This window comes from Zonotrichia albicollis, chromosome 3 (assembly GCF_047830755.1).
Source record: "Zonotrichia albicollis isolate bZonAlb1 chromosome 3, bZonAlb1.hap1, whole genome shotgun sequence".
NCBI lineage: Eukaryota > Metazoa > Chordata > Aves > Passeriformes > Passerellidae > Zonotrichia > Zonotrichia albicollis.
The window spans coordinates 72,191,575-72,207,257 of NC_133821.1; the positions used below are offsets into that span (position 1 = coordinate 72,191,575).

At 39.5% G+C, this 15,683-nt stretch overlaps 1 protein-coding gene and 1 long non-coding RNA gene across 2 annotated transcripts; one reads left to right on the plus strand and one right to left on the minus strand.

Annotated features, from left to right (window-relative positions):
* Window positions 1-1,076: 1,076 nt before the first annotated feature.
* Window positions 1,077-14,238, minus strand: C3H6orf58 (chromosome 3 C6orf58 homolog). Its single transcript, XM_005487731.3, has 6 exons — window positions 13,917-14,238; window positions 9,820-9,906; window positions 6,181-6,365; window positions 4,991-5,124; window positions 3,772-4,010; window positions 1,077-1,501 (listed from the first exon to the last, which is right to left on the minus strand). The coding sequence occupies exons 1-6, from the start codon at window positions 14,236-14,238 to the stop codon at window positions 1,374-1,376; spliced, it is 1,095 nt and encodes a 364-aa protein (XP_005487788.1). The 3' UTR covers window positions 1,077-1,373.
* On the plus strand, window positions 1,486-5,118 carry LOC141728565 (uncharacterized). The gene is made up of 2 exons (XR_012579635.1): window positions 1,486-1,798; window positions 2,725-5,118. It is a non-coding gene; the product is annotated as an uncharacterized LOC141728565 (long non-coding RNA).
* Window positions 14,239-15,683: the final 1,445 nt, after the last annotated feature.

Below are 15,683 nucleotides of genomic sequence, written 5' to 3' on the forward strand. Positions count from 1 at the left end.
CTTATACCTCATTAATGTATTTCCTTTGAAAATTGTTAGCTAATGATGGTACATTAAGAGTTTATCCATTACATGACAATGAATAATTAACACCTTTGTCCTGGGACATTGAAGGACAGAATGGTGTTTAACTGCTCAATGTGACGATAATTATTTCTTAATTTACAGTGCAAATATCATGCAAGTTTGGGGAGAAAGGACAAATCAAACCAGGAAAATGGAATGGAAAGAAATCACTTCTTTTCATAGAATTGCAGAAGGATTTGGATTGGAAGGGACCTGAAAGGTCATCTAGTTCCAAGCCAACTGCTGTGGGCAAAGACAACTTTCATTCATTTCCCAAGAAACTTCAAGCCCTGTCTGCATGCAGGATCCCTGACTCACCTCCCCATAACCTCTGTTTTCAAGTTATAACCGATTCCAAATGTGTGTTATCACCCCAAAGACTGGGATCAACCCTTGGGTCTGAGTGTTCCAGGCACTGGGAGTGCAAACATTGCAAATACAGCTCTTCCTCAGTAACCAAATCCAACATATGACACACTGCAACAAGTGGATTAGACATGGGGGAAACGAAAAGCAACCTGTGGTTGTACAGGGCACACAATCACATAAATTCATATATAGATCAAAGTTTTCTTGAAGAAAGTGAAATGAACCAAGAACAAGAAATCTCTGTTGTCATGTAAAAGCTGGTAGGAATAAATTAATTTGCTTCAGGACTGCTTTGGTCTGGCTCTGCTCTACCACGTGAGGCATGTACTTGCTGCAAAACAGCACAGCAACGGAATCTATCTGTACTCAAGTATCTAATCTGAAAAGCCTGAAAGCTTCCAGTTTGATTGGAGCTGCTCTGCGAAATAACAGCTTTGGTAGGAAACAGTCAAGGCATTTGACTTGTCAGCCTTGAGATTTGACAGTCTAGGCTTTTGGATCAGAACTTCAAAAAAAAAGCTTCTCCTGATCATCTGTTAGACCATCAAGTAATTACATATCTAGTGGAATCCCGGCCTACAGGGGAAAAAGAAACCAGTCTGAAACCAAATATATTTTGCCTGCTTTTAATTTTGTCTCCAAGTATGATACATTATTCATAAAGCCACAAAAAGTAGTAAAGTAAGATTTTTCTGTGAGTTTTTTTTTTTTTATTTATAAGGAATTGAGTTAAACAAATGAGATAATTAGGAAAAATAAGGTTAAAAACATTGATTCTATATGAGAGAGAGACATGCATGGCTACTCAGGAAATCCTGCTGTAAGAAATTACCAAGGCCAGACTAGCAGATGTCCTCTAAAAGATTAAATCAATCCACCTTGGAACTGCTCTTTCTTGAGGAACAGGGAATTTTCAAGTCATCACCTTCCCAATAATTCTAAATTTCTATTAGGTCAAGTAGTTCAAGCTTCGGGCTCGAAGGCAAGCCTTCAATCAGTTCTCGGCCTATTCTTCTTCCTGCTTCGGTGGACATAGCCTTCTGCCAGACCTTCAGCAGCAATCCTCCTTGGAAAGAAACACAACATGACATTGGCAAATTAGCATGGAGCGCATGCAGCTCGCAGCGTACCAGGGACCAAGTGCGCTCCTGGCAACAAGCACTCCACACTCTCCCCGGGACAGAGAATTGCAGACAAAGCTGGAGCTTGCTGAGGGGATGATAATTGCCTACAAATGTGCAGGGAGACGCAGAGCATTCATTCAGCTCAGGATCCTTTGTATTGACAGACAATGGGGCTCACTCCCCTGTCACCAGTGCTGCAGGTCGAAATGATTGAAGACTTATGGGAAGGTCTGTGGCAGGTAGGTCCGTGGTTTAGGGAGCAGTAGCCTGGGAGTTATAGTCAGGCCTGTCTTCGTTTCCACTCTAAAACAAAGAGTGTTCACTTTCTGCTAGCTAAGACCTAGAGCTAAAGAAGCGAATGATCCTAATACTTAAGTCCAGGTGATAAACAGTGGCTCTCTAGGACGTGTGGCTCGGCCAACCCAGCCCAACATCAGCCCCAGTTTGCAGGATAGTCACTGCCTACTCCTCACCCCAGTCAGTGCTCATCTGGAGCACTGGAGTGGATAGAGGGGAAATCTGAGGGTAAAAATGTCTAGTGTAAGAAGAATTTATTCTGCTCCTGTTCTGCCTTTGGGTAAAAAGTTGATCTGACAGTCCATGAACAGAAAAGCTTTAGATGCAGCACAAGTCTCATTACAGTTCCTGCTGGACTAGCAGGGGCAACTGAACAAAAATTAGGAGTAATCAAACTCTGAATCAAGAAATCAATCTCACTCTGGGTTGGACAGGGTCCCGTCCTAGGAGATAGTAAGACCCTCTATCTGCTGTTGAGGTTTGCAGTACCAGTAGAGAGCCCTGTCTCTCACAGGATGTATTTAAAAGCATCTACAAAAACAGCCTGTTTTGTCACCTGTGCTTTGTAGCACTAAGGTAGGGTCTTTCAGGTCTCTGCTGAAGCTGTGGATTTAGATGCAGTCAAATTTATTTTAAAGCTCCTTTTTCTGATCTGCAAATCAGTTACCAGGCTGAATTAGGTGGCATTTAATTCTCAGCTGAATTCAAAGCTCATCCCTTAGAGCAAAGTCAGGGAAATCTCTGCCCTGAAAAGCAAGGGATTTCAGCTATGGGATTCATTATGGCTGCACCTGCACGAAGCTTATCTCTCTCTCTCCTTCCACTTACAATGTTCAGCATCCATACATTGTTCCCTCTCTCCCTGCAGGGCTTTCCTCACCTGATGTGCTACCCTGGTGCTCTCATCCCTCCTTCCTGTCCTTCTGGTCATGCTTTTCCTTGCTGTGCTCCTCTCCTTTCCTGGAGGTATGTCAAGAAACCCTGAACTGTGTCATAGGCTGCCAAGAAAGCAATAGATCTGTTCGGACCCTTATTCAGATTCCTAAAATAATGCCATGTGAAAAATGTGAGGGAAGCACTCTGTGATGGGAAGATGCTCTTTTGTAGCACTGAATAGCTTTATTTCACATCTTTCTCAGCTTTAAATCCGACTGGTGAGAGAATTTTCAGTGAAATTTACAGATAGAAGAGGATCACAAGTGCCATAGCTAGGCATGCCAATTTTTCAGCATATTTTTACATTCTATTTTAATTTAAAGATTCAAAATAACTTTGCTTCATAAAGGTCAAACAAAAATAGCCAGCCTAGAAGTATCTTTGAAAGAACTGAATCCTCAAGAGAGTGTAATTCTGTGTTGCACCACTGGATGGTGATGTACGACTTGTTATGGTGAATACGATAAAGTCAGCATTGACTAAGGATAGATTTGCTGGGACAGATCTCTGTTAAATCAAAGACCAAGAGAGAACCAAAAACTGAAACCAGAACACTTGTGGACACAAAAACTGTTGCTTATGATAATTTACTTTTTGTTTGCTTGTTCTTGTTCAACTGGTATAATAATTTCATTTACAGTTATAATGGTTTCAGATTCAACTGATGAAACAGAAAAAAAAGTCTCTGTTTTTAAAATTCCTGTGAAAACTGGGAAAAGAAAGAGTAAGATCATCTGGGCTTTTTTCTCACTGAAATCCCTCATACTGTCAGTGTTATCCCACCAGCATTTGCTGTCTGGTGTGTTGTTTGCTTATGGTTGTATTTTAATTGTTTTACTGTTAGTCTCTAAGATGTGTTTATACTACTTTATATCAAACATTCACTGTATTGTGAATTCCCTTATATGGAGAAAGGTATGTAGAGAGAACAAGATATTAATATCTATGGACAACAGATATCTGTAGGTCACGCTCATACCTGTTATTTTATTTACTTTGTGAAGAACTCTCAGTGACACCAGAACCTTATTTTGCTCTGGACTGAAATCACTAATGGATGGGAGAACATCCCCTTCAACAAGCATCCTCTGGGGCAGGAAAGCCTGGAAGTTGTTTGTGGTCAGCAAGTCTGTTTTGAAGTGTGTGGCGGCAATGAAATCTACAGCATCAGCCCAGTCTTCTCCAAAATTTGCTTCTGGATCAGAGAGATATTTTAAGCTGAAAGAGAAGAAAATAAAAAATGCAGCAGATAACTGAACTCTCCTGTAGAACACACTAGTTGATCATTTATCCCAAAGGTTTTTGTTCAGTATAAAATCCTGAGTGGCCTCAGTGCCACTGTGACTTGAAGCCTCCTTAAGTACTTTATACCCAATTTCTCCTGGCAATTCTGCCTCTTCCCAAATTAAACACAGCTCCTAAATCAGACCCTGGCTCCCAGAGGGGAACCAGCATCTCATTTTAAGCCCAGAGCCTGACTGGTCATCACAGTTTGGGCAGCCATCTCCCACTGGTCGTCCCACACTCTGAGAGAGGGGAAGGAAGAGCAGAGCCTATAGAGTAGATGCCTAAGGTATGAGTGCGGCATTTCCATGGTCTCTTGTTGTGGGGAGAAAAGATGAATCTGACTCCACGTTCTTAGAAGGCTAATTTATTATTTTATGGTATGGTATGGTATGGTATGGTATGGTATGGTATGGTATGGTATGGTATGATATGATATGATATGATATGATATGATATGATATGATATGATATGATATGATATGATATGATATGATATTAAAGAATGCTGTACTAAACTATACTAAAGAATTGAGCAAAGATACAGACAGAAGGCTAAAAGATAATAATGAAAAACTCCTGACCCTTCCAGAGTCCTGACACAGCTGGACCACTATCGGTAATTAAGTCAAAACAATTCACATGAAACGAATCAAAAAATGACCAGTTGGTAAACAATCTCAAAACACATTCCAAAGCAGCAAAACACAGGAGAAGCCAATCAGATAATTTTCGTTCTCATTTTTCTCTGAGGCTTCTCAGCTTCCCAGGAGAAGAAATCCTGGCAAAGGGATTTTTCAGAAAATATGACAGTGACAGTACGAAGGCTCATGCAGACTTTGTTAGGATACCATCCTTCCAAAGAGGCCTGGAGGTGGGAAGATGCTCCATGGACACTGCTCTATTCCCCTTACCTGTCATGGAACATGGGGAGTGCGTAAGCAATGGAGGAGGTGTGTGCCTTCCACATGAGGCCAAGGGCATCGTCCAGTTTGAAGGAGGAGAGGCTGGCAGAGCTCACAGCTTTGTGTTCTGTAGATAACAGATACTGCAGCAACAGGGAGCAAAAGGGGCAGAAAATGAGAGAGGAGGTTTAAGCCAAATTTTTTTTTATATGAGCACATACCTCACAAAATAATAAGCTAAAGGAAATTGCATTTGAATAGTTAGTGATAGCTGCTATTTTTCCATTTCAACATTGCAAGGGTTTTATTCTTTTATTCACATAATTTCGGTATTTGGTTACAAAAATGCAGTGGAGTTTTGTATCTGAGTGCCATGGAATATTCAGTGCTAAAATAGGGGACTTCTTATTATCTTTAAAAACTTACCTATATTCTTTTAACCACAGCTTTCTGAAGATTTTCAGAAAAAAAAAGAAAATTATCCTGGTTATCATTATAGTTATATGAGATATTTTACAATAACTTCGGAAACATGATGTATGGAAAAAATAATCTTATGAAGACAGATCCAGTCTTACTCTTAAACAACTTCTTTTACTCACAAGGGGTACTTACAGTTTAACATTCCTGCTCATTATCAGTTGACTACCAATAAAAAAAATTGACTGCAGTAGTCTAGCTATAAAAATTAGCTATTAAATCTATGAAGTAAGAAATACTGTTATTTTTGGGATTAGACAACAGCAGAGTGAGGAGGAAAGAGAATATCTCCTTTCATAAATAGGTGTACTTCTGAATGATATTTCAGCATTTTTAAGTTTTAGATGCTTAAAGAAATAAACCTTATGGAACCAACCAAAGGGTACTTTTTAAAGCCAGTGTTACATTTCACAGGCTTATTTGCATTGCTAACATAAGCAGATTGGAAGAATACAAATATAATTGAATACAAAACAGTGTCTTGGAACAGAGGCCAAAATGCAGAACTGTCTCAAAAGAAGAATAACTTTTTAAAATCCTGTCCTACGTATTTCTGACTCCCTGTATGTTATGCTTTCCATTTTTCCTGCTTATTTTTACATGAAGCTGCTATTGAAAACAAACTAAGCTCTCTGAATCTTAAAAAATGACAGTAATAATAGTTTTTAAAGCTAATATTTTGGTATAATGTCTAAAAATATTTTTAAAAAATTATTTACTTCAAAAAAGGCCTTCCAGTCATCCATGAGCTTGGGCATGCGAGACCAGCAGTCTTTAACGCTGTAACAGAAATCATCTTTTTGCTCCTCTGGTGGCAATATTTCTATCTCATATGGCAGCTGCCCAAAGAGGCCAGCCTCCACTGCCCCCAGAAAGGGTATAATAGACAGATAGTAATTCATACCTGTAACAACAATTAAAAGGCAGCAGGTGTTAATCACAAGCAAATGAAAAATTCCCACATAAGAAAATGAACTTTCTCCCACACCAAATGCAACTGTTTAAAATTGCTATGAATACAACAGTGTTCAGCAGTGGAATATATGTACTGAAATGTAATAAAGAAGACCCTTGTATTGATTTAGATATGATTTGTAGTGTTCATTTATGCATTGTCCTTTAAGAGCCTTTTATGAGCTTCCACTGTGTTTTACTTTACAGGAAAGGAAAAAAGCTAATGGAAAAAAGTTAGACCTTGTAGGCTGTCATGGACAGGATAAGAAAAGTCTCTCAAATACTAATTGCAAACTAAGTATAGAAAGACTAAGGGGTATTCCACAAGTGTGGTTTCTATTAAAAAATCCTCTTCTACGTACCCTAGACCTATGAGCAAGGGAAATGTGATATTTTACTGGAAAATAATAATTTTGCTTCTAAAAAATATTTCACTCACTGAAAATTGCTTGATATTACCTCAGTTTATCTGTTTAGATTCATTTTATGATGATGGCTTTCTTTGGTCTGCTCCATAAGTTGGAGCAGTCAGACACAGAATGTAGGAAACTCAGGCTCAGTTCTCACTGGTGCCAAATCTTGACCTGTCAGAGTGCCCACAGGGCTATTTGATATTCCTCTCTTGAGAGGAGAATCTGAAGTTCTCCTCTTAATTGTGTCCCCTTTGTAGAAATGAATTTCAATAGTTTTGAGTGAAGAAAACCCTGGGGATCTGCTGTTCTCCCTCTTGGGTGGGCGCCTCTGAGCTGTTGTGCTGAGAAGTCATTTGCCCACGCATGGTCTCAGGGACATGGACTGCACTGATGTTTTGCACAAAATCCCAGCAGTGAGGACCAAGATCATCAAAACCTGAACACCTACCATGTATCCATATCCTCCTAATGGGAAGCCATTGCTCCACCTTATGGGAGAAGATCACAAAGCAGTGTTCATGAAGGAGTATGTATGTTGGCTGCAGTTCAGCAGGGACTGGGTCTGCACACCTTAGGAGCAGGGATACTGAGGGAGCTCTGTGTATTGCTCTAAGCATGAGATGATAAAAAAGGACGGAGCAGCATGGAGGTGCTGTGGTCATGGTCTGTTGAAATCAATGCAGGTATGAAACAAAGGATGGAGCAACAGAGTGGTGTTGTGGTTATGCTCCACTGAAAACATGCAGCTAGCAGGAACTAGGCCCAAGGAATGAACCAGACAGTAACCAGAAGTTGGCCTTTGCTTCATTAGCTCAAAAACATGTTTTGCTTTTCTGTACACATACTAATGACTCAAGTACCACATCAACATGAAATGTCACCAACTGTAACTTAACCTTTTCTCTTCCCTCAAAGGAAGCAATATAAATCTAGCTAAAGTGGGGAGGGAGGCCAGAGAAGACTCCATCATAACTCCTGGGATCAGTCAACAAGCTGAACTTGTCTTCTTCCCCCAAAGGGATGCCTATTGGGTAAGAACCTCATTCCATGCAAGCTAAATTATTATCTCTAGCTAGCTTTAATTGCTGATTATAATTGGTCAATATATTGCTTCAAATTCATTTTTGCAATCAGTCACTGTCAACAGCAATCTCTGAACCTTAACCTGTCACAATGTTCGATTATCAGTGTGTTTGTTAATAAAGTGTGTTATTCAGTACACTGTTTAGCGTGAGTCATTCAAGGGCACTAAGGGAGGAGTGGCCAGAAGCAGATAACATACTTGACAAACCTGGAAATATCTACCAACTCCAAGTGGGAACATTGTTGGTTGGTGACCCTATGCAGGTGGGTCAAACCATGCTCTGAGTGGATTGTTTGGTGGGGTCCCCATAATGGGGCACTGACAGGCTGGTCAGGCACAAGGGTTTCAACTTCTCTGGGGGTGCTGATGGAACAAATATAAAGTGTTATATATAAAGAGAAACTCATGTGACACAGCTCCTAAATGTGGACCTGCTTGGGAATTCAGGAAGAAATGTCTGGCCAGTCAGAAGAGCAAAGGAAAACTCTCTAGTGTTGAGAAGACAGTGTTTCACTGAGACTCATTGCTGGAGTGGCTCTTGCTTCTTATTCACTGTTTTCCTGAGGAGTACTGAAACCTTGATCTCACATCACAAAGTGCTTATATTCTTTTCAATGTTCTCACCTATATTACGTATTTGCACCAGGTTGGGTGACTTAGAGGGCATAAAACAGTGCAGGACAGGACTACACTGAATATTATTCTAGGCAAAGAGACTGATGTTCTTAAGCAGGTAGTTTTGCATACACCCGAGGTATACTCTATGTGAGTTTCTGTTTTAAGCTCATTCCTGGTTTCATGTGACTACTTGTGCCAGAGAGGGCTGCTCTGAAGGTCAGCTGAAAGCTTTCATATCCTCAGAACACTGAGAGAGGTTTCCATGCAGTCTCAAAGACTCTTTGCATGCTCTTGCTTCAATAGGGTAAATCAATAGGGTAAAAAGCTGAGTTTATACATTTTCTGGAGGCAACAAAATGGATATCAAGCAAACATGCAATATTTAGAAGTAAATGAAGAGCAGGAATTCAAACACTGAGAAAGTAAAAGTGGTAGATTCTATTCCAGGAAGGTCCCCTGCTTACAAAGGGCTATGCAGCAACTCTTTTTACTTGACACTGTGTGGGACACCATCCCACAGAGCACTAGTGCTATCCAAACACAGAGAGGGAAAACGAAAACTGAAGTGAGTACCACAGTCAGTTTTACCCTAGATTTACATTTTAAGTTTTATCTATGCTTATGTCTTTGTTCACTTGAAGATATATACATTTAGCTGCTGATTCACAGCCAGAAGCTTAATCCAAATGTCCACTGAAGGAAAAACATTCCTGTGCCAGGGACGGGAGAGATCTGATTGCTCAAACCTACCAACAGGTCTGGGTAAAAGAGGAACTTACAACAGGGCATCAAGGAAGCTGAGGGAGCAAGGGACAGAAGTGATAGAGGGAAAATATGCTAAGGGGAAAAGAAGCAAGGATGGTGTAAGAACCACAAAGTTGCCTGCTTGACATTTTCTCACAAAGTTTTAGTTCGAAGTGCAAGCATCTAAACTGAAGAAATCTGCTCTGGACTAATTGTAAACTGCAAATATCTACAAATATCTACAAATATATATACTTGTCATTGTGTTTCCCACATATTTTCACATGAATATTTGCAGTATAAATATTTTTAAGGCTGCAAACTTGTTGAGTTTTTTTTCTCCTTGCTCAAGTAAGTATTCAAAATCAATTAACTTTCATTTACACACTCACACTTAGATGTCTTGCTGCAAGTTTGTGATGGAGAATTGCACAGCACTGAAATTATAATGTAATAGAGAAGTCTAAGGGGAAGAAATATTTTCAGATGTCCTTCAAGGACATTAATTTATTTTGGAAAAGAAAAGTGTGACAGCATATACTTACAGGACCACCAGCTTCTTACAGATTGGCACAGGGGCTCTCCATTTTCATAGCCACAGGAAGTCACACCAGAATGATCTGCTAATCTACCTGAACGAATCAAATGAAATAATACAACAAATACTTCTCAAACTTTTCACACAAGAAATCCCACTGAGATAAAAAAAAAGATTAAGGAATAAAGCATGCAGATTTTTGGTTAGAGAAGCAAAACAATCACTGTTGCTTTGCTTCATAAACTAATGTCCTAGAGTAGTTGAGTTTCTCATTGCATAGTAATTTGATTGTGTTTTACATTTTGAGCTATCCCTCACTTTAAATGTATTCTGTGAACGTATTGAACTGTTTGAAATCAGGACATCACAGTATTTTTAGTGAGATTTAAATATGCATTCACATGCAGACATGAGCACATGCATAGCTGAAGCATCATTTCTAATAGATGTAGGGCAGCTAGTTCAGGAGAGCTGCTCAACAAGCAAAAGAGCACAAACTAAATGTACCAGTAATTGCCTCACCTAATTGGGTTGTGTGATACAGAATCACTTCCAGCTTAATCATGCAGACAAACGTAGCCTTACTGTGAAGCTAAGCATGCAAACATTGCTGTAACTAATTAGCAAAGTTTGCAAGCATCTGTGCTGTAGAAAACATGCAAGACATTTCGTAATTATTCATGAGAGAATATTTTACTTTGAGCACATGGCATGAAGAAACAGCCTAAGTCCTAAAAGAATACCATACACGTACATTAAGTGTTGTCAGGCAGAGTGTCAGGAAGCCTGCTTTAAGTGCATGGCATGCAATTACCATGGCCTTGTGCAACGTCTTGAGCTATTCCAGAAGCTCCCAAACTGCCCTGCAGAGCACTTGCTCTCTGAATAATGAGTCAGCTGAATAATGGCAGTGTCATTTCTGCCAGATTAGAACTAAATCTCATTACCAAACCAAATCTTCTGATACTTACACTCAAGAAGAAGAAATGATCATGAACAATGTGCATACAAATTATTTTAATTATTCTCCCTAGCTGACTGGGCAGAGCTTGTGCTTTGGGGCATGTTAGTTACTCAAACCTGTATCTTTCAGTAGCCAAGCACTGAGAACATGAACTTGCAATAATGAGGGTTGCAGTTCAACCCACTTTTTAAAATGAAGATTATATTTTTTAATATTTACAGAAAGATTCAATTTTTCAAACTTTTACTTCAACAGACTGTCAAAAAACAGGCAGCAATAGATTACTAGTGTGCAAAGAGGATGAATGGGAAGGATAAAGCCTAAGAAGAAAAAGACAAAATGTTGCAAAAGAATTGTACATGAGGTTTACCAAATATTGTTAGCCTTGGTGTTTCAGGAAAATGAAGATTTCCCTGGCAGTATCAGTGATAATCTTAAGATAGAAATTGGAACTGGAAGCATTAACTGCACTTACAGGTGTCCACACCATTTTTGTTGTCTCTGCTTCCTCCTATTCCCTGTACTTAACACAATTGTTATTTCAGTCTTCAGGTCTACCCAAACTAATCTGTATTGACAGTACCTCCCAGCTGTGTTATTGATAACTATGTGAAACCTTGTCAGCAAGTTTTCTCCACTTTTTTTTTTTTTTTTTTTTTTTTTGTGGAAATGTTGTTACTGAAAGTGCTAAATGTAGTTATTCTTATCTTGCTGATGAAGAACTCCTAGCACATCCTCCACTTAGCCATAGACTTCTTTTAGCTGCAGTTATCACTAAATTCTCCCTCAGGTGTTCCTTTACCAGATTTGCTGTTCCCTTGTTCTGTAAAAGGGCGTAAATGCATTTCTGCATCTCTTTTTGAAAAAAACCCCAAAAGAAGATATCAAATTAGCCTGAAACAATTTACCTTTGATTCACATAACCTGTGCTTTATCCCTTTTTCTATCTGGTTCCATGTCATTAAATATTCTTTCCTCTATACTTATTCTAATGACTTGTTTACTGCTGATGTAAGGCAAACAAATACGTGTTCTTATCTCCTTTTTTTTTTTTTTTTAAGTACAGCCACAATCTTTCCTGCTCTTCAGACATACAATACCATGTGAATATTTCTTAAAGTTCTTGATCCTGGATTTGTACTTCTGTATGTGAAGTGAGGATAGAGTCTATCCTGTTTCCTCAGTTTCTCTGGGTAGGACCCTCAGTTTAGCTTTACCTCTCAAGTGACAATTTCTGCTTCCACAATCTCATTCCTAATAGCCATGCTGTCTCATGATCCTTGTCTCTGCTGTAAATTTAGGCAGAATACTGATTTCATTTTATGTCCCTGAGTGGATTATCACAAATCTTCATGCTACTCTTATTAAGTAACAACTTCACTTGTTCTTCATGGTTTATACAGAACTGTATCCATAAAAATATTCTCTCAGTAACATAGCTTTCAGGACAAGATAGAACTGTTAATTCAACAAATTTTGTAATATTTTCAAAGTTCTATTGTCTTGCACCATGAACTCAAATCCTGCTTTTGTTTGCCCAAGCTTATTATGTTGATATACAAATGCTTCAGTCATTCATCACTAATCTATCACAACGCCTATCTGGATTAGGTTTAGCCCTTGTTAACCTCACCACTGTATGCACCAGAATTATGTTATTCTTTGTCCATTCCATTTTTCCTTCAAATGCTCACATTTTTTTTACTGTAAAACTACTTCCAACTATGTGATATTTCTCCTTTTAGTATTTTTTAAACCTTCTGGTCATGTAAATTAAAAAATTTGTCTGAATGTCAGTCCTATGACTCTTTTAGCAGGTGACAGGACATTACCTGTCTGTGCAACCAGGGGCAAATGTTCCCCTCACAAACTATGTCCCTTGTTGTAGTGACAACTTCCAAGTTACCACTGGGAAGTTATCACTACAACAAGGCACATCCTCACTTTGTGGATGAGGCCATACTCCACAACCCCTCCTTTCCAGCAGGTCACCACTCAGCTGTAGCTGCTATATCCAGTCATCTTTGCCTCTGCCACACATTGGGTCAATTCTCCTGCTGTACCAGCCATCCCTTTCATCTGCTCCTCTTTTTGTACACATAAGGAAGGAAAAGAGGAAAAAGCTTGCCTAAACCCCAACCAAACTCTTTTTGTTGCTATCTGTTTGCCGTCTAGTTTCCTGCTTGTATTTTGCTTACTATCTTTTCTTCTTCATTTTGACTTAGGAGTACATTTTCCATTAGATGTGACAAAATGCTGACAGCCTTCTTTCACCACCAGGTGCAGGACCTCTGTCTTCTCTCAAATATACAGTGGCACCCAAATCACCACCACATGTAACCACAGGTTACACCCAATAAAGAAAACAACAGGCAATCAGATGCATTTGTTTACCCCTGATAAGATATTGCAGCCTTTGCCTTAAGGAACCTTTCACATGTGTTTCTGTGACTTCTCCCCTGGCAGGGACAACAAGCAAACCAGAATGACTGCCCTAGACAACAACCAGCTTTTAGGGGATAAACCCTTAGAATCTGGACATAATTTAAAACAAAACAAAACAAAATAATAAAAAAAAACCCCACAAACAAGCAAACAAAAAACCCCAACAAACAAAAACTTCCATTTTGGTAAAAAACATATTTAGAAAATAAGGAGGCTACTTCTAAACTGATCATGAAGAATAAATGGAAATAAGCTCTCAGAGGGAGATGTGGACTTTCAAATGTGTCTTAGACCTAAAAATCAAACCACCTCTAGAAGCTTGTAACATTAACAAAAATAAAAGCCTATTAGTTAAAAATTTAAGAACATCATTATAGAATGCGTGCCCTGATATCTGTCTACATAAATTGAAGCAACTGGGAATGCCTTTCCAAAGATTTTTACTTAGCTGAAATATTGCCCATCTATACCACAAATCTGGATTCTGACCTCTTCCTATAAGGAATTTTAATAGCTATTTCTCAGCAAGGTAAGGGTGTTCACTCAGCATTTCTTTTTCAAATTGGCAGCTCTGTCAAAGTTTACACTGTCTGAGGCCATACTGTGCTTGTGAGGAAGAAACTTTGGAAAGGAAGCCTTTAAGCAGGTCTGGTAAACACCTTGCTAAGCCAGCATCTTAAGGAAATAATTCATACCTGTACGAAATTGCCAGCCATGCTGCAATGGTAATCCCCAGAGAATATTGCCACTGTTTTGGGGTCCAAAGGCATCAAAATATTTGGCTGAAGCACTTAGCAAGCTCTTATACACTCCTAGTCGATCTTGATAGTTCCAAGCATTGATGACAATTTTGTTGTCCTTTACTGGGAAATCCAGCAGATTTCCAGGGGCCAGGTCCCACAGAGGGGGATAGAGGTCTTCTCCAGTGACATCGTTTTCGCTCTGCGTTGCAGCAGGCACAGGACTGAAGGTGACAATCACTACAAGGAGAGCATGTATGCCAAAGTGGGGCCACATTGTGAAGGCTTGTGACTCAGGTGACTGTAGCTGCAGGGCTTTTATTGGCAAAGCTGAGGGCTGGACAAAAAGGCTGACTCAGACACACAAGCCTTTGTCTCCCTTCCCTTTCCCAGCCATGACCCTGATGTGGAGTTGCCAGACTAGCAGCTGTGAGCAGTGCTCTGTCCTCTCTGTGGGATACAGGGAGCACTACCAGATGTTTAAGAGGAACCAATCTAATCAGAAAATGTCCAAATCTATGCTGTCCATGAAATATGTACATGCTTCCAAATGGGTGAGGTGATACAATACTGATTGCACAGTTGCGCTATAAAACTTTCTGTGTCCGTGTTTCTTACTAGATGTCAGCTTCCCTTTCCATATCCAATTCCTTTGGGTAAAGAAGGGACAGAAGTGGCAGAGATCTCACCTCAACACATGCACAGGCTATGGGTGAAGTATTCTGAGGAAGACTCCAGGCACTGACAAAAGAGCAGCAGTGACATGCTGCTGGTGCTGCCATTGTCAGCTTTGTCTTTAGGCCTTGGGACAGCTGCCTGCAGCCTTCAGGTCATGAGTGTTGAAAGTAGCCAGATCAGCCTGTCTTCAGGCCATGTAGCACCTGGAGAGCTGTACTTTAAGTACTGGTTTGTCTTGTGTAGAAATGGTCATCTTTATATAAAGTTCTAAGGTCTCCTATTAAACCTCCATGATCCTGTAGACTCCAAAGGGAAGACAAAGGCCATGCCTCCAGTGATAAAATTGGTGTTTAAATTATACTCCAACAAAAGTGAAAACATCCAGCTGCCTTGATCTCACCTACTGTCAGGAATTCTAGGACTTTATCATCCTCAGCTGCTTTTTCTTAGATAAGCCATGGTTGCAAAAGAACAGTCAGCAAACAGACACGTGGTTTGTTATCTCTGTAGTCTTTCATCGCATGAGAAAAATTGCAAATGCTGCTTTTCTTTGAAGTTATTCTGTGAGTTTCGGTTGGGCTTTGTGTGCTGAAAGAACCTTCAAGTGGGAGCAAGTCAAAACTGGCTGCAAACTTCTGATAGTAAATTCAAAATAAATGTATCTCTTCAACTCAGAATTTTTCCATTTACTCTATTTATTAAGGAGACTTTCTAGTAAATAGCAGAATTTTTCAATGATCACTTATAATTTTTTGTCTGCTTGTCCTTGGGTGACTGAGAGAGAAACCCAAGTGATTTTGAAATACAGTGTTTAACAGAGATCAGCACAGATCTGATCGTGCTGCCTTGAAGAAGTTTTGAAAAATCAAGTTGTTGTTTCATTAACTTCTATGGATGGCATTTATCTAATCCAAATGTGGGCATTTTAACCTACATATGTAGATTCCCTTGATAACAAATCAGAGAATCAGGTATACCCAGAATGTAACTCATTAAAGCACACCACTGAGAGATGTATTGCTCCTGACTGACTGCAGAGGGAGT